A 20,990-nucleotide genomic window follows, 5' to 3' on the forward strand; every position below is an offset into this window, starting at 1 on the left:
CAAGGAACAGAAGGGGTCCAGGCGTGCCCCCACCTCTGGTCTCAGAGGGCAGGGGACCTCACCTGGGAGCCCAGCAGGCTCCCTGGTCTTGATTGGGTAGGGCAATCGCCCTCCGCTCCTATGTTGCTCCTCCCGGAGGGCCCCTCCCACTTGCCTCTCCTGATCCCCCAGGCCTCCTTCCTATTCCCTCAAGGACCCACGTGGCCTGGAGGGGGCTCTGGAAAGCAGGGGACCCGCCTGGGAGCTTAGCAGGCTCCCTGTGCCTGAGTGGGCAGGGCAACCACCCTCCACTCCTCTCCTGTTCTTTCCGGGGGCCCCTTCCACCTGCCTCTCCTGATCTCTCCAGCCTCAGGGGTGTTGATTCTGTCTGGCCTCCACTTCTCCTCCCCCCTCAGTCCCCCTACATCCTACCGGTTCACTTTGGGGCTCCTTCCGTCTCCTTGGGCGTCAGAGTCCCCCACCAGCAGCTGGCAGGCACCCTAGTTATAGGGAGATACTAACTCCACGTCTTCCCACACCGCCATCTTGACTCCACCTCAAGACGGTAGGTTTTTAAAAGACAAAAAAAATGTTTTTTTTTATTCCAAAAACAGATTTGAGGAAGTAAAGTGGGAGAGGCTAAAAGTAGGAAAACTAGCTTCTAAGAAGAGATTATGGTCAACCTGTGGATCAGCAGTCAGGAATTCAGCTAAAGGCTTTATTTTCCAAACCTCCCATGCTAAAAAAGCCACCTATAGTACTGGTTAGGACAATAGATTATGGGCCCTGATCCAGAATCACTGAAGGAAGGGCTGTGGGATTCCATAAAAACTACAAAATATAGTTTCATGATTCCTTATTTAACACCCTTGGGGGTCAGAAATGCTTCGTAATTCAGAATTGGCCAGATTTTGAAAAGGCAACATACCATATAGCACATAACACCCCAAGCAGGCAATATCCCATAATCAACCATATTAATATTTCTCCAGCAAAACATAAAATATTCACACTGAAATAAATAAAACTAAAAATAGCTACATGTCAGCCAGTTCAAATATGTTTGGTTGAGGAAAATCTTTCCATTTTCAGAAGGGCACAGATGTAGCATTGCCAGAACAGGTGTGCGATATCTAATAAAATAACTGTTCTTCTTTTTTTTGGCCGTGCTATGCAGCGTATGGGATCTTAGTTCCCAACCAGGGATGGGACCCGTGCCCCCTGCATTGGGAGTGCAGAGTCTTAACGACTGGGCTGCCAGGGAAGTCCCTAAAATAACTGTTCTTTAAAAGAAAAATGAGGGCTTCCCTGGTGGTACAGTGGTTGAGAGTCTGCCTGCCGATGCAGGGGACGCGGGTTCGTGCCCCGGTCTGGGAAGTTCCCACATGCCGCAGAGTGGCTGGGCCCGTGAGCCATGGCCGCTGAGCCTGCGCGTCTGGAGCCTGTGCCCTGCAGCGGGAGAGGCCACAACACTGAGAGGCCTGCATACCGCAAAAAAAAAAAAGAAAAATGAAAGACTTAAAAATCGTAATTTTCTCTGTCCCTGCAAGGAGGTCACTATAATTACCCTTCTCTTTTTCTTCAGACATGTAATACTACTTTTTGCTACAGAATCATTGTTGTGAAATGCATCTAATCATCAAGATCATCCTCATCATTCTTATTAGAGAAAGAGGTTAAAAGTCTCTCAATACATGTAACTGGCAAATGTTCCTTAAAAAGTGCCTGTTTGCATACTGCTAAGTCAGTCTGTGAGCCAAAACCTAGACAGAAGCACACTATTTGCTAAAACAAATATTCTACCTGAGCAAGTTTGAAAATGTCCTATTTTTCTATTTCTTTTCTCCCCTTTTTTGTGACAAAAATCTTTACTGAAAAGACAAATATATTGCCTCCCTAGCCCCTGCTTTCTTCACCACTATATCTGAATGCTAATGAATATACAGAATCAATGTACAGAAAGAAGTGCTTTTTTGGGTATTGGCAGAAATAAGGTGGCAGCTACCTAACCTTCTCATACCATTTGGCCACATCAAGCTAACTATTAATAAGACATTGTGACATATGTAGAATAATAACCACAGAATTGAATAGCCCTATTATTTTTTCTAAGAAGTGACTGGAACATTATATCCCTGAGTGTTCAAGGTGTAACTAGAAAAGAATGTTATTAAAACCAGTCAAGGGCTTCCCTGGTGGCGCAGTGGTTGAGAGTCCGCCTGCCGATGCAGGCGACACCGGTTCGTGCCCCGGTCCGCGAAGATCCCACATGCCGTGGAGCGGCTGGGCCCGTGAGCCATGGCCGCGGAGCCTGCGCGTCCGGAGCCTGTGTTCCGCAACGGGAGAGGCCACAACAGTGAGAGGCACGCATACCACAAAAAAAAAAGATATTACATAGAGCTTTGACTGGTTTTATTTTTATTTTTTTGCGGTATGTGGGCCTCTCACTGTTGTGGCCTCTCCCGTTGCGGAACACAGGCTCTGGATGCGCAGGCTCCGCGGCCATGGCTCACGGGCCCAGCCGCTCCGCCGCATGTGGGATCTTCGCGGACCGGGGCACGAACCGGTGTCCCCTGCATCGGCAGGCGGACTCTCAACCACTGCGCCACCAGGGAAGCCCTCTATGTAATATCTTTCGGTAGCTATGGTATAGGGAGATTTGTGTGTGCTATTTTTCTTTTGCACTTTTAGGAAGTAATGTGTGGAGACTTCCCCCAAAAGTTCCGTGACTAGAATAATCCACATGACAACTTAAAATACACAGTAAGTAATAAATAACAAGAATTTAAGAAAAACCTACAACAGAAAATTCAGCAAAATAAAGCTGATAGTAAGTTTAAATATTATAATTTAACAAGCCATAATCTGGAAATTATATACCATGCAGTTATCTTTTAGTTATCAAATATACCATTATATTTCCTGTTCTTGTAAGAGATACTTGAAGTTCAACATATAGGATATTTACATAGAAGTCAGACTTCTAGCCATCTCAAGCAAAGACAGAAGTGACCATGGAAGCAAAAATGTGTCTTAGAGCTACAAAATAGCCATTGGCCTAAGTCTTAAATTCCACTTACCTTGCGACCTCAAACTAAGAGACTCATTAATTCATAACCACAATTCCCCTGGTTTCTAACTCATAGAAGAAGCAGCAATAGAAGCTAGGGCATTAGAGGCAGATACACAGATAGCAGGTACAAGTGAAACTGATGGTGTTGGAAAAATTGAAGTGTATTCAGAATAGACACTGTTATTATGGTCCAATAAAGTCACTGATAGTCTCAGTGAGGATCTTAAAAGATTAATAACAATAACAAAAGTTCCTGAATAGTCTAAACAGGCATAATACCAATAAGATAATTTTCATTTTAAAAAATCCATTAAATCTTTTAAAAATGTGACAAATGAAAACACAACACATGTACAGCAGTTTCATTCATAACAGCCTCAAATTGGGAAAAAAAAAGACAAAACCCCAGGGGCCTCCCTGGTGGCGCAGTGGTTGAGAGTCCGCCTGCCGATGCAGGGGATACGGGTTCGTGCCCCGGTCTGGGGGGATCCCATATGCCGCGGAGCGGCTGGGCCCGTGAGCCATGGCCGCTGAGCCTGCGCGTCCGGAGCCTGCGCGTCCGGAGCCTGTGCTCCGCGACGGGGGAGGCCGCAACAGTGAGAGGCCCGCATACCGAAAAAAAAAAAAAAAAAAAAAAAAAGACAAAACCCCAAATGTCCATCGACAGGTGAATAAATAAATTACAACATTTCCAAGTAATGGAAAACTACTCAGGAAAAGAAAACATCAACTACTGAAACACATAACATAGATGAATCTTGAATATATGCTATTCAGGCCAAATTGGAGGAATAGGGACCAAATTTACCTCCCTGCCTGAAATAACTAAAACACTGGACAAAGTATATGAAACAAAGGTTTTCAGACACTGGACATGTGACTGTGTCCAGGTAGCATAGGACTATGAAAGGGGAAACAAGGTAAGCCCTACAATTGCCCCAATTTACAGAATGGATAGTTTCCAGGCCACAGGGCAAAACAGAAATGTAGCCAGAGCCTAGAATTCTCCTTGACTTGAGGATAAAGAACTGGGAGCTTGGGGAAGTGAAGGCAACTTAGATTGTAGGGCAGTACAGAAATGAGAACTACAGAGGGTTTCTCCTCAAGTCTTCAGCTGAGTGATGATCAGCAATGATCAGCACATGCATTTCAGGGGAGTACCAAGGACGGAAAAAGAACCAACTAAAAGGAGTAGATAGGACCATTCTAAAAGTTCATATGGGGCAGGGATAATTTGTTTCCACCAGCCAGAGTGGAAATGTTCATAACACATGGGCTTTGGATAGCATACTCAAAAGTTATTGTTCAGTTGTGGTGCAAAATTAACCTTAGACTGAAGGCTGCTCTGGACTTGCCTAACAAAGCCTTTTAAAAAAGCCTTGAAACAGGAATGCCCTGGCAGTCCAGTGGTTAGGACTCAGCGCTTTCACTGTCATGGCCCAGGTTCAATCCCTGGTCAGGGAACTAAGATCCCACAAGTTGTGTGGTGTGGCAAATAAAAGGTAGGGGAAAGACTGAGCACATTAAATAGAGACTTAGATGATAGAAAATATATCCAAGACCCAACCCAAACCTCTGGAGATGAAAAAGAATATGTCTGAAATGAAAACCACACAGCATACCACCCTGAAAGCACCCAATCTTGTCTGAAAACCACACAGAATGGAATACAGATTAGACATCACAGAAGAAAAGTTTAGTGAAACTGAAGTCATAGCAATAAAAAACTATCAGGATGCAACTAGAGATTATCATACTAAATGAAGTAAGTCAGAAAGAGAAAGACAAATACCATATGATATCACTTATATGTGCAATCTAAAATATGGCACAAATGAACCTATATACAAAACAGAAACAGACTCACAGACATAGAGAACAGACTTGTGGTTGCCAAGGTGGGGAGGGGGAGGGAGAGGGATGGATTGGGAGTTTAGGGTTGGTAGATGCAAACTATTACATTAAGAATGGATAAACAACAAGTTTAGCATACAGCATAATGTATAGCATAATGTATACCACAGGGAACTATATTCAATATCCTGCGATAAACCATAATGGAAAAGAATAGGAGAAATAGACAAATCCATAGTTATAGTCAGAAATGTCACCACCCCCTCTCAATAACTGATACAGCAGGAAGACAAAAAAATCAATAAGCATAGAGCAGATTTGAGCAACACTATCAATTTGACCTAACTGATATTTACAGAACATTCTGCCCAACAACAGCAGATACACATTCCTTTTAAGTACACACAGAACATTCACCAAGATAGACCATATTCAAGACCACAAAACAAGTCTCAATAAATAGAAAGGGATTTGAATTATGCAAAGAGTATTCTCCAATCACAATGGAATGAAAATAGAAATCAGTAACAGAAAGATACCTGAAAAATTCCCCCAAATGTTTAGAAATCAAATAACACTTCTATTCTAAATCACCCATGGTAAAAGAAGAAATCAAAAGAGAATAAAAATACAACATTTCAAAATTTGTGGGATGCACCTAAAGTAGTATGTAAAGGGAATTTTATAGTAGTAAAGGCCTATGTTAAGAAAAACAGAAATGTCTCAAATTATATGTTGTGTTTTTGTTTATACTCAGTTCAAAATATTTTGCAATTTCTCTTGGGATTCTCCTTTGACCCTCGGGTTATTTAGAAATGCACTGTTTAATTTCCAAATATTTGTGGATTTCCCAAATTAAGCTTCCACTTTAAAACACTAAGAAAACCAAATGAAATCCAAAGTAACTCACAAAAAAGAAATACTAAAAATATGAGTAGAAATAAGTGAAACTGAAGATAGGAAAACAGTAAAGAAAAGCAAACCAAAGGTTGGTTCTTTGAGGAGATCAATTAGCCAGACTAATGAGGAAAAAAAGAAAGATATGAATTATTGATATCAGGAAGGAATGAGAGAGGTGACATCACTAGACTAATACTTATTAATTTGTACTAATATACAAATATCAAAAGGATAATAAGTATTGTGAATACCTTTATACCAATATATTAATTCTTGAAATACACGCTACCAAAGCTCACTGAAGAAGAAATAGATAGACCTGAACAGACCTATTAAAGAAACTGAATTTACGATTTAAAAACCTTCCCACAAAGAAAAACTCCAGGCTCAGACAGTATTCACTAATCAATTCTACCGAGCATTTAAAGAAAAAAATCATAATAATTCTATGCCAACTCTTCCAGAAAACTGCAGAAGAGGGAATACTTCCCAACTCACTTTATGAAGGCCAACATTACTGATACCCAAATCAGATAAAGATGTTACAAGAAAACCACAGAATGGTATCACGGATATAGACATAAAAAGTATCTGTAACATTTTAGTAAATGTTTAGACCAAACAATATATACCTTATGACTAAGTAGGATCTATCTCAGGATAAAAAGTTAGAGACTTCAACATTCTCTTCTTAATAGTTGATAGAATAAGACAGAAAATCAGCAAGGATATAGAAAACTTGAATACCTCAACCAACTAAACATCTATAGAACACTCCACCCCACACAGGAGAATACACATTCTTTTCAAACAAACATGAAACATCCTCCAGAGACCAGGCTCTAGGCAAATTTTAAAAGGGGACTCATTTTAAAAGATTGTAGTCATATAAACTATTTTCTTCAACTACAATATAATTAAATTAGAAATCAGCGCTGGAGAGCAATTTGAAAAACCCCCAAATACATACTTAGAAACATTTTTTCCCAAATAACCCATGGTTCAAAGAGGAACCACAGGGAAATTACAAAATATTTTGAACTGAGTGTAAACAAACACAACATGTCAAAATTTCTGTAATGTAGCTAAAGTACTGCTTGGAGAGAGATCTATAGCTTTAAATACATATATTTCAAAAGAAAGACCTTAACCCAATAACCCAAGATTCCACTTTAAGAAACTAGAAAATATAGCAAACTAAACACAAAGTAACCAAGGAAGGAAATAAAGTTTAGAGCAGAAATCAGTGAAATAGAAAACAAATAATGAGAAAAAAATTAATAAAAGCCGAATTCACAGGGGCTTCTCTGGTGGCACAGTGGTTGAGAGTCTGCCTGCCGATGCAGGGGACACGGGTTCGTGCCCTGGGGCGGGAAGATCCCACATGCCACGGAGCAACTAGGCCTGTGAGCCACAACTGCTGAGCCTGCGCGTCTGGAGCCTGTGCTCCGCAACAAGAGAGGCCGCGATAGTGAGAGGCCCGCGCACCGCGATGAAGAGTGGCCCCCGCTTGCCACAACTAGAGAAAGCCCTTGCACAGAAACGAAGACCCAACACAGCAAAAATAAATAAATTAATTAATAAACTCCTACCCCCAACATCTTCTTTAAAAAAAAAAAAAAAAAAAAAAAGCCGAATTCACAGAGACAGAAAGTACAATGGTAGTTTCTATGGGCTGGGGAAAGGGGAGAATGGGGAGTTTTTTAATGAGTACAGAGTTCTAATTTTGCAAGATAAAAAGAGTCCTAGAGACGGGTTGTTCAACAATGTGAATGTACTTAACACTACTGAACCCTACACTTAAAAAATGGTTGGGCTTCCCTGGTGGCGCAGTGGTTGAGAGTCCGCCTGCCAATGCAGGGGACATGGGTTCGTGCCCCGGTCCGGGAGGATCCCACATGCCGCGGAGCGGCTGGGCCCGTGAGCCATGGCCACTGGGCCTGCACGTTCGGAGACTGTGTTCCGCGACGGGAGAGGCCACAGCAGTGAGAGGCCCGCGTACCGACAAAAAAAAAAAAAAAAAAAAAAAAAGGTTAAGATACAACAAGGACCTACTGTAGAATACTGGGAACTATATTCAATATCTCATAATAACCTATAATGGAAAAGAATCTGAAAAAGAATAGATACATATATATTTATGTATAACTGAATCACTTTGCTGTACACCTGCAACTAACACAACATTGTGATCAACGACATTTCCATTAAAAAATAAATAAATAATAGTTTTAAAAATGGTTAGGATAGAAAATTTTATGTGTATTTTACCACAATTTAAAAAAATCATGTGAAATGAAAGCTATCAGGGACTTCCCTGGTGGCACAGTGTTTAAGAATCCACCTGCCAATGCAGGGGACACAGGTTTGATCACTGGTCCGGGAAGATCCCACATGCTGCGAAGCAATGAAGCCCATGCCCCACAGCTACTGACCCTGCACCCTAGAGCCTGCAGGCCACAACTACTGAGCCCACGCACCCCAACTACTGAAGCCTGTGCACTCTAGGGCCTGCGTGCCGTAACTACTGAGGCCATGTGCTGCAAATACTGAAGCCTGAGCACCTAGAGCCTGTGCTCCGCAACAACAGAAGCCACTGCAATGAGAAGCCCCACACACCTCAACGAAGAGTAGTCCCTGATCGCCACAACTAGAGAAAGCCCGCGTGCAGCAATGAAGACCCAACACAGCCAAAAATAAAAAGCAAGCAAGCAACCAGCTACAAATGACTACATTTTATAGGATTCCATTTATACAAAATGATTTCATAAAAGCTAATTGTTGATAAAAATAAAATAAAAAAATAAAATGTCTAGTAAAGGCAAATCATAGAGATACAAAGCAGATTAGTGGCTGCCTGGGGCTGTGAATGGAAACAGGCATTGACTGTAAAAATGCACGAAGGATCTTTCAGGGATGTTGGAAATGTTCTAAAACTGGATTGTGGTGATAGGTGCACAACCCTATAAATTTACTAAAAACCATGAATTATACACTTAAAATGGGTGAATTTTTATACTTTACACTCCAATAAAGCTGTTTTTTTTTTTAAAGCACATATTCACAAAAGTAATAGAAGAAAATAAAGTAGGAAAGGCCTTGAAGTAAAGGAGTTTTTTTTTTTTTTTTTTTTTTTTTTGCGGTACGCGGGCCTCTTACTGTTGTGGGCCCTTCCGTTGCGGAGCACAGGCTCCAGATGCGCAGGCCCAGCGGCCATGGCTCACGGGCCGAGCCGCTCCGCGGCATGTGGGATCCTCCCGGACCGGGGCACAAACCCGTGTCCCCTGCATCGGCAGGCAGACTCTCAACCACTGCGCCACCAGGGAAGCCCTAAAGGAGGTTTTTTAAACTGACCTGAAATCCAGAAGCCATGAAGAAAAGATGGGTAAATCTGACTACCCAAAACAAAATAAAAGAGCAAATAACCAAAAAAAATTTGACAACTTTGCATGGCAAATTATACTATAAGCTAAATCAAAAGACAAACTGGGAGAAAACATTTACAATATATATGACAAAAGACTAATAATCTTCCTATAAAGAGCTCCTAGAAATCAATAGCAACAATCCAAAAGGAAAATAGGCAAAGGATTATGAACTGCTAGTTCACGGAAAATGAAATAAAAACAACTCCAAAATCATATGAAAATATGTTCAACCAAACTGATAACGAGGGAAATACAAAGTAAGGCTGTCCTGAGATACCACTTTTCATTTATTAGAATGGCGAAAATCTAAAAGTCTGAAAACACACAATGCTGGCGAGAGCTGGAGCCTGTGCTCCACAACGGGAGAGGCCACAACAGTGAGAGGCCCGCGTACTGCAAAAAACAAAAAAAACAAAAAAACCTTCCCTCACTACCTATAGGATAAATTCTGAACCTCTGAGTATACAGGGCCTTCCATAATCTGGCTCTTGCTGTCCTCTCCACCCCTATTTCTTGCTACAAGTGATATTCTAGGCTCAAACTATAATTTAGCTTGTAATGCAGAATATCATAGTCCTTAACAATGCTACTACATGTAGCAATAACTGCATAACCAATCAAAACTAAAAGTTACATATTCTTAATAAGTCTAGGTGATTAAAATAAAAAGTTAGATTCCCTGTCTTTTTTTTTTTTTTTTTTGCTGTATGCGGGCCTCTCACTGCTGTGGCCTCTCCCGTTGTGGAGCACAGGCTCCGGACACACAGGCTCCGCGGCCATGGCTCGCGGGCCCAGCCGCTCCGCGGCATGTGGGATCTTCCGGGATCGGGGCACGAACCCGTGTCCCCTGCATCGGCAGGCGAACTCTCAACCACTGCGCCACCAGGGAAGCCCAGGTTCCCTGTCTTAGTAAGACAATCATCAACTTCTAGCAGTTCCAACTTAAAAGAGGCTCATTCCGTGTTTTTGACAGTTTCCTATCCCTGAGGATTCCTGTAGCAAGAGAAATAAGACCACCAGAAGCAGTATGCTTTTGGTGGCAGGGCCTACTTGAGGGCTCAATTAGCCCTGGAGCTTTCTATCATAAAGGTCCATGGGGACCTTGATTGGCCCAACATTCACAGAGTAAACATGTTCACTATATTGATGATATCACAGTGACTAGACTGGGTGGTTGAACCTCATGACCTAGACACCTTGGTAAAACATATATGTGGCCAGAGTGTGAGAAATAAATCCCACAGAAATTCCTATCCCCATGAAAATTCTTGGGGTTCAGTGGCCCCAGTCATGTTAAGATATCCCTTCCAAGACGAAGAACAAGTTGCTGCATCTGGTTCCTGTTACTACTAAGAAACTTAAAGCCTAGTGGACCTCTTTGGATTTCAGAGGCAATATATACCTCATTTGGGTGTGCTACTCCAATCTACTGACCTAGTAAACCAATTTTGATCCAGTTTTGAGGAGGGCTGTGCAACAGGTCCAAGCTCCCATGCAAGCTGTTCTATCACTTGGGCCATAAGACCCAGAAGATCTCATGGTAACTGAAATATCTGACAGATGGAGAGCCTCTGGCAGTCCTACACAGGCGAACAACAGCACAGGTCTTTGAATTTGGGGGCAAAGCCATGGTATCCTTTGGAGAACTATTCTCCTCCTCTCTAACAGCTTCTAGCTAGCTGCTGAATTCTAGAAGAGACTAAACACTAGACCATGGATCACCAAGTTACCATATAACCTGAACTCCTCAGCATGAACTGGATGCTGCCAGATCCACCAAGCCATAAAGTTGGGCATTCACAGCAGTACTCCATCATCCATTATAAGTAGTATATACAAGATTGGGCTCAAGCAGGTCCTAAAGACACAAGTAAGTTGTATGAGCAAGTGACTCAGATACTCATGGCTCCTACTCATGCTACATTGCTTCTTCTCTCTCAGCGTACACCTCTCGCCCCATGGGGAGTTCCCTATGACCAGCTGACTAAAGAAGACTTTAGGCCTGGTGTTTAGATGATGGTTCTATGTGAACCATCTAGCACCAACTGAAAGTAGACAGCTGTGCCATGACATCCCCATTCAGGGTTCACCATAAAGGATTATGATGAAGGGAAATCCTCCCATGAGCAGAACTTCAAGTGATACAATAATTGTTTGCTTTTCCTGGAAGGAGAGATGGCCACAGGTGTGGATTTACACTGATTCAAGAGTGACCAGCAATTTGGCTGGATGGCCAGGGACTTTGAAGAGACATCACTGGAAAGTTAGAGACAAGAGGTTTGGGGAAAAGGTATGTGGATGGAGCTTTCCAAGTAGGTACACAGAATGTGAAGATATTTGTGTCCCACCAAAGAATTACCTCAGCAGAAGAGTATCTTAATAATCAGGCGGATAAAATTACCTGTTTTGTGGATGTCAGCGGCCTCTTTCCCTAGCCATCCATGTCTTACCCAATGGACTCATGATCAAAGTGGTTGTAGCAGCCAAGATGAAGGTTAGCAATGTGGACTTTCACTCACCAAGACTAGTTTGGTTCTAGCCAATGATGAGTGCCTAGACTGCCAACTGCAAAGACCAACAATGCCACCATTCCTGATACTGGATCACTTCCATCATGGAAGGGGCAGCAATTTCTTCTATCTAGAATAGACTCTGTATATGGATCTGTCTTCCTTGTCTTCAGTATTTCCGTCAAAACCACCATCCATGAACTTACAGAATGCCTTATTCCGCATCATGGTATTCCATACAACACTGCTTCTGACCAGGGAACTTATAGGTAATTAAAGCACAACAGTGGGCACACAGTCATGAATTTCACTGGTCTTACTGTGTCCTCCATCATCTTAAATGGCTGGCCTGAAAGAACAGTGGAACAGTAGGCATTATCAATTTATTGTCTCTCAGCACCAAATCCATCCTTCTTTGTGTTACTAGGCTGAGCCTATAAACAGGGGCACCTTTTCCAGTTGGCTCAATGATGTTAGGTTTTATTAATAAAGGCACTGCAGGGCCACAGCAAGGTGATAGAGAGTGGGAGGGGCTTCTCTTCCCATGGAGTGTTTTTATTTCACCCAGTAGCTAGTGGATCTGTGTACTGGAAGTCTCCTATTACTCACTTCAGAGACCATCACAGACTGGCTCCTGCCCACACACACTCTGGCAAATTTCTCAACCTCCCAGCAGGCCAATTCTATTGACAAGCTCCAGCTCACTGCTCTGGCAAATGTCATTGCAAGTCCCTGTGACAGCCACACCCTCTCCAAAGAGGTCTACATCTCAGGTTAAGAAGGGGTGAAGGGGGGTGGAGGGAGGTATTTTGCTAGTTCTTTGTTCACTCCCTTATCCTAGAAGGTAATAACTGTTTTCTGCATATGCTATTTCTGAACACCTTAAGAGTCCTCTTTTTTTTTTTTTTTTTTTTTCTTTTTTGCGGTATGTGGGCCTCTCACTGTTGTGGCCTCTCCCGTTGCGGAGCACAGGCTCCGGATGCGCAGGCTCAGCGGCCATGGCTCACGGGCCCAGCTGCTCCGCGGCATATGGGATCCTCCCAGACCGGGGCACGAACCCGTATCCCCTGCATCAGCAGGCGGACTCTTAACCACTGCGCCACCAGGGAGGCCCTTAAGAGTCCTCTTTTACACACTTTAGTGGTTGAGCATCTTTGACCAGTTAACAATTCTTTGTATTTAATTTTTCTCTGTTCAATTACTGGTGTTGTTTCTATCTTCTGAGTGATACAAATGGCCTTTTGAAGACAGCTACAGTACCAGCTAGACAGCAGCAACACTTTGTTGGGCTGGGATAATGTCTAATGTCCTCCAGTATGTGGTATATGCTCTTAATCAGCAACCAATTTCTTCTGTAAGTAGGATTCACTAGTCCAGAATTAAAGGGTGGGAATGGAAGTGACTCCTCCCACTACTACTCCTAATAATCTGCTAGTGAAATTTCTGCTTCCCAGCCTCATAGTTTTCGGTTCTGCTGGTTTAGAAGTTTTCATTCCTGGGAATTCCCTGGAGGTCCAGTGGTTAGGACTTGGCGCTTTCACTGCCATGGCCTGGATTCAATCCCTGTTCGGGGAACTAAGATTCCACAAGCTGCCCAACGCAGCCAAAAAAAAAGATGTTTTCACTCCTAAAGGAGATTTCCTTCCACCAGGAGACACAGTGGTTCCATTAAACTGGAAGTTGAGTCTGCCCCCTCACCACTTTGGGATACTCACGCCAGTGAACCAAAATGCAGGGAACGGGGTGGTTACTTACTGGCAAAGGGGACTGACCCTGACCATCAGAGAAAAACAGAGGTTTGTTACTACATAATGAGGGAAGTGAATATATAGGAATATAAAGAATCCTCTGAGGCCTTTCTTAGTACTTCCATGTCTTACAATAAAAGTTAGTGAAAACTGTAACAATCCAGTTCAGGCAGGACTCCTCATGACATTACCCTTTAATAATCAAGGTTCGGGTCACACCGTAATACAAGAAACTATGACCAACGTAGGATCTTGCTGAGAGCAAAAGGAAAGTGGAATGGTTAAGAAGAAAGATGACAGCTACAACCATGTAGCCAATTACAGAAACAAAGGAAAGCTGCATATTAGACAGGAGTATAATCTTGTTTTATGTTTATTTGAAAAGTGAAATATGATTAAAAGCGGTGTATATAACTGCTGAGCTGACAAAGGGTAGACTATAATAGTTTTGAAAACTACAGTAGTTTTGCCAAATTGGCTTAGCTAGAACTAGGCTTCCCTAAACCCCCCTCCATGTATGGTTCTGAATTAGATTTAGCAAAGAGAAATCTGCCCAAGGCCTAGAAGGTGAAAGAGAAGCAGATGCTACTATGCTGAAGGTCACTGTGGTTAGACATGGTGAGAGACAGACATTAAAGGCCTGGCAGAATCCAGTTTGTCCTCGCATTCCCCTGCTCCACATCCAGAAATGAGCTGTAGAGGCAACAGCCTTCCACAGACTTCATCTACTCTCCCTTGGTGTGATTCCACTCCATCAGCCAGATGTGGAATCTAGCCCCAGATTCCATAGCAAGCTTCCGTCTACCCATAACAGTGCTACAGAAGAACTGGTGACATTCTGTTTCTGCATCTCTGTTTTACACTCCTGACTCATCCAGCTTCTCCTACAATTGTATAAAATCTTATTCCTATAATAAATCCCTTAATTCTAAAATATTCATAGTGGTTCTGCTTCCCAGACTAAACCCTGACCGATAAGCCATATTTTTCAGACAAAGCATTCTATCCCCATGAACATCTTCTGTGTTTGGATACTCTACCTCACATCCTTCCTTGAAGTCAGAAAAGACAACTCTTTTTTTTTTGTCTACGCTGCGTGGCATGCAGGGTCTTAGTTCTCCGACCAGGGTTCCAACCTGTGCCCCCAGCAGTGGAAGCACAAAGTCTTAAACCACTGGACTGCCAGGGAAGTCTCAAAAGACAACTCTTTTGAAGAAGAGTTATGGTCATAATTTCTGCTTAAGTGGAATTTGTCTTTATTGTTGGAGGCTTGTGGCATCTGGCATGAGAATAAATAATCATGTTTGTCTGTATGTCCATGGACAGAATACTATGGGGGGAAAAAGAACCTAAGAAATATGAAGTATCTAAGAACCATAACAAGGAAATGCCTAATCCTTACTATGGCACTGTATTCTAGATTTGCTCAAAGTTATACAGGATGAAGAATGATTTCTGGATGCTCAAGAAGAATATATTCGAGGACAGTAAGTGCAGTTTTTAACATAATTTTACTTGCGATTTCCTTGTGTGTATAACGGAGACTGATGTTTCTACATTGAAACTTGGCAATTTATTACTGAATTTTGATACCCTGCCAGTGATAAAGTTTCCTGATCCTAAACAAGACCAGATTAGTTTTCAATAATCAAAAAAAGTAATCGATCTGTCCTCTGTGCTGTATATACCTCCTATTTGCAGCACACTTACTCATATTAGGTCCAAGCCTAGGAAGAATCTAGGCTTCTATGTGCTTCACCAGAGGGCCAATTCATTAAAAAAAAAGTTACCAAAGATATCCGGAATTCAATCAGGTATCACTACAATAGCCATTAAGAGTTAAGTGAGGACTTCCCTGATGGCTCAGTGGTTAAGAATCCGCCTGCCAATGCAGGAGACATAGGTTCGAGCCCTGGTCTGGGAAGATCCCACATGCTGCAGAGCAACTGAGCCCATGCGCCACAACTACTGAGTCTGTGCTATAGAGCCATTGAGCCACAACTACTGAAGCCCGCATACCTAGAGCTCATGCTCTGCAACAAGAGAAGCCACTGCACTGAGAAGCCTGTGCACAACAAAGAGCAGCCCCGGCTCGCCACAACTAGAGAAAGCCTGCGTGCAGCAACGAAGACCCAATGCAGCCATAAATAAATAAATTTATTTTTTAAAAAAAGGAGTTAAGTGAGGGACTTCCCTTGTGGCTCAGTGGGTAAGACTCCGCACACCCAATGCAGGGGGCCAGGGTTCAATGCCTGGTTGGGGAATTAGATCCCACATGCATGCCACAGCTAAGAGTCCACATGCCACAACAAAGATCCTGTGTGCCAAAATGAAGACCCAGCACAGCCAAAATAAAAAATAATAAGTAAATTAAAAAAAAAAAGAGTTAAGGGATCCTAAGAAGACTGTAAAACATAAAAAGAGGGACTTCCCTGGCGGTCCAGTGGTTAAGACTCAGCGCTTCTACTGCAGGGGGCAGGGGTTTGATCTCTGGTCAGGGAACTAAGATCCCACATGCTGTGAGGCACAGCTAAAATATTAATAAATAAACAAACAAACAAACAAACAAATAAATAAATAAAAAGAAAGGATCGTGCCAAGTCCTACGGTCTTCAGATTTAGGTAGGAAAACATACAGATAATTAAAATCCAAAGAAATGCAAAATTCAATCAAGTAATGCAAAAGGCCTAAGGAGGAGCTAATAAAGCAAATTCTGTGAAAGTCAGATTAGTCCCATCAGGGCTCAAACATGGATCTAGTCACATGCTGGCCAATATCCTCTGATCATTAAGAATTCTCAGCAAGCAGAGAATTACACATGAAATTAATATAAAAATTACTTGGCGGGCTTCCCTGGTGGCGCAGTGGTTGAGAGTCCGCCTGCCGATGCAGGGGACACGGGTTCGTGCCCCGATCCCGGAGGATCCCACGTGCCGCGGAGCGGCTGGGCCCGCGAGCCATGGCCGCGGAGCCTGTGTGTCCGGAGCCTGTGCTCCGCAACGGGAGAGGCCGCAGCAGTGAGAGGCCCGCGTACAGCAAAAAAAAAAAAAAAAAAAAAAAATTACTTGGCATGACATATTTATTTAGTGAATAAGCATCTTTCACTCCAGGAAAATGCATAATTAAGCACAGAAATGCTTAAAGGAAATTATGTATAGTATTAATACTTTTATGTTAAGGGTGCTGTGCATATTTGGTATCTTAAGTTTTTGTAAAATTTAAGAGAATTTGGAATATAAAAGTAATAGGTCAGGTTTGTAATTCCAATTTTAAACGTACAATCAATTGTAGATTTATTATTTTAATCAGAAAGCTTACTATTTATACCTTATATTCAAATGTTGAAACATTTAGGAGAACCTAAGCTCCAGATTTATAAAAATTATATAAGTATGCAGTGGTGTTTGTTGAATAATCGATGTTCTTAAAAAGGAAATTCTTTAAATTTATAAGTTAAATTTAATGTTTTTAAGATGTCTGTTTATAAATTAGCCCAAATATTCAAAGGCCCTTAAAAGTGATTGTTAAAATTTGTTAGACCTGGGAATTCCCTGGCAGGTCAGTCTGGTGGTCCAGTGGTTAGGACTTGGCGCTTTCACTGCCGAGAGCCCGGGTCCAATCCCTGGTTAGGGAACTAAGACCCCACCAGCTGCCAGACTTTAAATAGGATAAGATTTGAAAACTGATTCTGAAAGGTTTAAGAACTTGGTTTTAAAATTTTAGGTTTTACAAACTGAATATTATGTTTTTAAATATAAGAATTCTAAACAGGCTTTTCTGCACACAAAGGTTACCTCAATGGGCATCAAGAAACTAACCTACAACCAGAGGTGTGCTGGAGCCAACCTGCTCAATTTTCAGGAATCTTGCAAGCTGGTTGTTAAACAGTGTTATTAAAAATTAGTACAATTAAATTACTTAAAAAACAAAGTCACTAAATACTCTAAATCAGTTTCTAACTATTTTACTACATTTTACTATTATCTGTGTTCTTGAGATTATTTTTAAAATTTTACCTATAAGGTGGAAATTACAGTTGCATGCTACCACATTTCTTCCTAATTCCACATTCAGTGATGTCACGTTAGCAGCTTGAAATCAACCATGTTGGAAGTATTTACCACAGAAACAGGCAAACTACAAATCAGGGCTTCATGGATTAAGAAAAGCCTGAGGAACACTGTGCTCTGACACTACAGTAAAAGAGCCACACTGCAAAGGGGAGAAGACAAATAGAACAGTACATAACAGCTAAAAGGGCTTTAGAGATCACCTAATAGTCTAGGGCGGTCCACAAAGACTCAGAAATAATACAAGGGGAGTTCTGAAGACACAAAGTTTGAATAGAACAATGTTCATATACACAGTGAAATGAAACAGGCAGGAAGAGTAAACTGGGACAAGACTGAAACAGTGAGAAACGGCAGACTGTAAAATGACTGGGACTTACTTCAAATGCCATTCTAAGGGGTTTGGACTTAACCTACAAGGCAATGGGATCTACTGAAGGTTGGAGGGCAGGAGTGAAGACATTAATCTGGCAACAGTGTATTGGATGCCATGAAAGTAGTGAAACACTTTAATTTTGAAAACTGTGAAGCAGACAAAAATAAAAATTACATACTGTAAACAAAAGTCTTGAGTAAGGTGTTAAAAATCAATTAAAACTTGCAGCTCAAAAGAATACATACTCTGTGATTTCATTTCTATCAAATACAAACCAGGGACTTCCCTAGTGGTCCAGTGGCTAAGACTCCACGCTCCCAATGCAGAGGGCCCGGGTTCGATCCCTAGTCAGGGAACTAGATCCCACATGCCACAACTAAAGATCCCTCATGCCGCAACTAAAGATCCCACATGCTGCAATGAAGATCCCGTGTGCAGCTAGCTAAATAAATAAATAAATAAAATATTTTTAAAAAAAAAGCAAACCCATCTATACTGACAAAAAAGCAAATCAGTGGTTGCCAAGTGCTAAGGAAATGAACTACAAAGGGATCTTGTGGGTGACAGAAATGTTCTGTTATCTTGATTGTAATGGGTGTATATAACTGTAGAAACTTATCACCTGATACACTTTAAATGGATGGAGGTTTGTTTGTTTGTTTGTTTTTGGCCACGCCACACAGCTTGTGGGGTCTCAGTTCCCTGACCAGGGATCAAACCCAGACCCCACCCAGTGGAAGTGCGGAATCCTAACCACTGGACCACCAGGGAATTCCCCTGGATGGAGTTTACTGTACTAAACTATTCCTCTATGAAACTGATAGGAAAAAAAAATTACAACTCAGATTAATCAGACATTTGATGAAACTTCTAGTTTCCCTCTTTTCATCTAATTAGCTCTCGGTACCTACAGTCAGTATCAATTTTTTCCCCCAGATATTATGTGCAGGTAAAACCTCATTTCTAACTTTCCCTCATCCCATCCCCATGCTATCCAATCCTTCACATCCCCTCCTAACAATCTCTGGGAGGTTGCTTATTTTCTCCACTTGTATAATGGGAATAACATTATCTACCTCGCAGGTATATAAAGCATTTCACACATAGCAAGAGCTCAAAATAGTTACTGTTCTGCCTTAGTCATTTTCTACATATTTATGCTCCTTGAAGGCAGAATCTGTCTTATCTATCTTTGCATTTCTCTCATTGTACCTAGCACAGGGTACAATAAACAGTAAGCCCAAAAGAAGAGTTTCTTCAAAGCAATGTCTCTGCACCTAGAAATTCAGATATGCATGAAAAAACACTATACAAGTGAGAATCTGAAACGTTTTGTGCAATTTGGGGGAAAAAATGATCAATTATGACTGAATGAATTAGGAAACATGTCTAAGAAGAGGTCTGAAGGGGAGTAAGGGGAAGTTGTATATCTTCTTCCCTAAATGGTAAATATAAATAGTGCATAATAAAAGTCCAAGAGAAAAACCTTTAACAGTGACATCAGGACACTTCTTAACAGCAAAACACTATAAAAAGGTCCGAGGCAAGCAAAAGTGGGCTCTACAGACACACTTGGTGTAGAAGACAGAAAGGAGCAACTTGTTCCAATGACTAAATAATTACAACAGTATTCCCAGTACCATTTGGAATATGATCTGTAAGTTCAAGACGGAGTAAGGTTTAAGGACTAAATCAGGAGATGGAAGTTTCAGGATCCCTGTACCACTAATACTGGGAGGTATACCCGAGGATTCTGAGGTATACCTTAATGCTAAGCGGCAAGGAGAGTAACTGTTTCAACTCTGAACTCAGAGGTGGTTCAAGGAAGTCAGGACAGCCCGCTGAGACCCAGCTGTACTAGAAGGGTTGTAACGGGCTCAAAGTAGCCAAACGGCTTTTGTGGGGCCTTACAACTGCCTTCCCGAGCATCCCAGAGTAGCGGTGAACTGCTAAACCTAGCTGCCGGAATCCATCGGAAGTCGCTGCGACTGGAGAAATCACGAGTTTGCCGCCTTACTAAGCCTAAAACAATAAGCAACCCCCACTCCCACTTACAAAGAGCCCTACGGCTTCCACTTGCTTCCCTGCCTCACAGGGGGCAATGGAACGTGAAGACCAGGCTTCCCGCTCCGCCCCTAGAAGGTCCCGTATCAGCCAGCGGCTAAAAATAGGGGGCGGATAAAGCTACCTCTGGACACAGACCCCACAAAGAGATGGAATAATCCAGGCGTCAGACCCGCTCCGGCCCTCACACTGGGGCCCAGAGGTCCGCGGGCCACAGCAGTGGCAGCGTCGAAGGGACAAGGGGAACAGTGGGCGGCCAATCTCACCTGCCGCTTGTTCATCCGCCGCACATCGTCCAAAAAATCTAGAGAAAGCATGGCGGGGCCGGCGATGGGACACGGGCAGAAGAGACGGCGAGATATGACCAGCGGGAGGAACGGCTGGCGCACGGGCCAACCTCTCACTGGACAGCACCCCAGGGTGCCCGCACTTCCGCTTCCGGGCGGAACCGGCGCGGCCCCGCCCCTCCGCCGGGGCGAGCAGACAAAGGGTCTCGCGACCGTCCTAATTCCAGCCTCCTGGCCTGACCTCGCTGTAGGAGGGCTGTCGTACCCCTAACCTCGTCTGCTGAGAACAGAATGAAGCCCACTTCCCGCTCTCAGCCCCGTAGCCCCACACGGAGGCCGCCACTCGGGGTTAGATAGGAGGCCGCCCTGCAACTTCCAGAAGGCGGGCCCTGGTGCACGCCTGGCCAATAGGGAGCCGTGTTTCTGGAGTCTGAGGGCAGAAAAGGCCCCTGAGCGGCCGGCGCGTTCAAGCCCCAGTTGTGGGTCTGGGTGTGGCCCTGGATGTTCCGACAGGCCTTGCTTCCTCTGCTGCGGCCGGTCTCCTGCGCTACGGGAAACTGACGGCTGAGGTGTTTAAATAAGTGCTGTTGGGTAAGGGCGGAGGATGTGACTTTCAAAGCACTGCCTGACGCTTTCAGGAGTTTAAGAAACCCGTGGCTGGAGAGAAAACAACCCGGTAGGATTAGAAAACTACCAAACC

At 42.9% G+C, this 20,990-nt stretch overlaps 1 protein-coding gene across 4 annotated transcripts in view; it reads right to left on the reverse strand.

The window, feature by feature from the left end:
- SEC11A (SEC11 homolog A, signal peptidase complex subunit) overlaps nucleotides 1–20,630 on the reverse strand; it is a 49,253-nt gene extending 28,623 nt beyond the window's left edge. The window contains exon 1 of one of the 4 annotated variants that reach the window (XM_060095330.1): nucleotides 20,270–20,630. In XM_060095330.1, the coding sequence (XP_059951313.1) occupies nucleotides 20,270–20,320 (51 nt within the window). In that variant the 5' untranslated portion in view covers nucleotides 20,321–20,630. The remainder of the gene's footprint in view (nucleotides 1–20,269) is intronic. The other 3 variants (XM_060095331.1, XM_060095332.1, XM_060095329.1) reach the window with 3 other exon arrangements.
- Nucleotides 20,631–20,990: the final 360 nt, after the last annotated feature.

The sequence above is a fragment of the Mesoplodon densirostris genome, chromosome 4, assembly GCF_025265405.1.
Source record: "Mesoplodon densirostris isolate mMesDen1 chromosome 4, mMesDen1 primary haplotype, whole genome shotgun sequence".
Classification (NCBI taxonomy): Eukaryota; Metazoa; Chordata; class Mammalia; order Artiodactyla; family Ziphiidae; genus Mesoplodon; species Mesoplodon densirostris.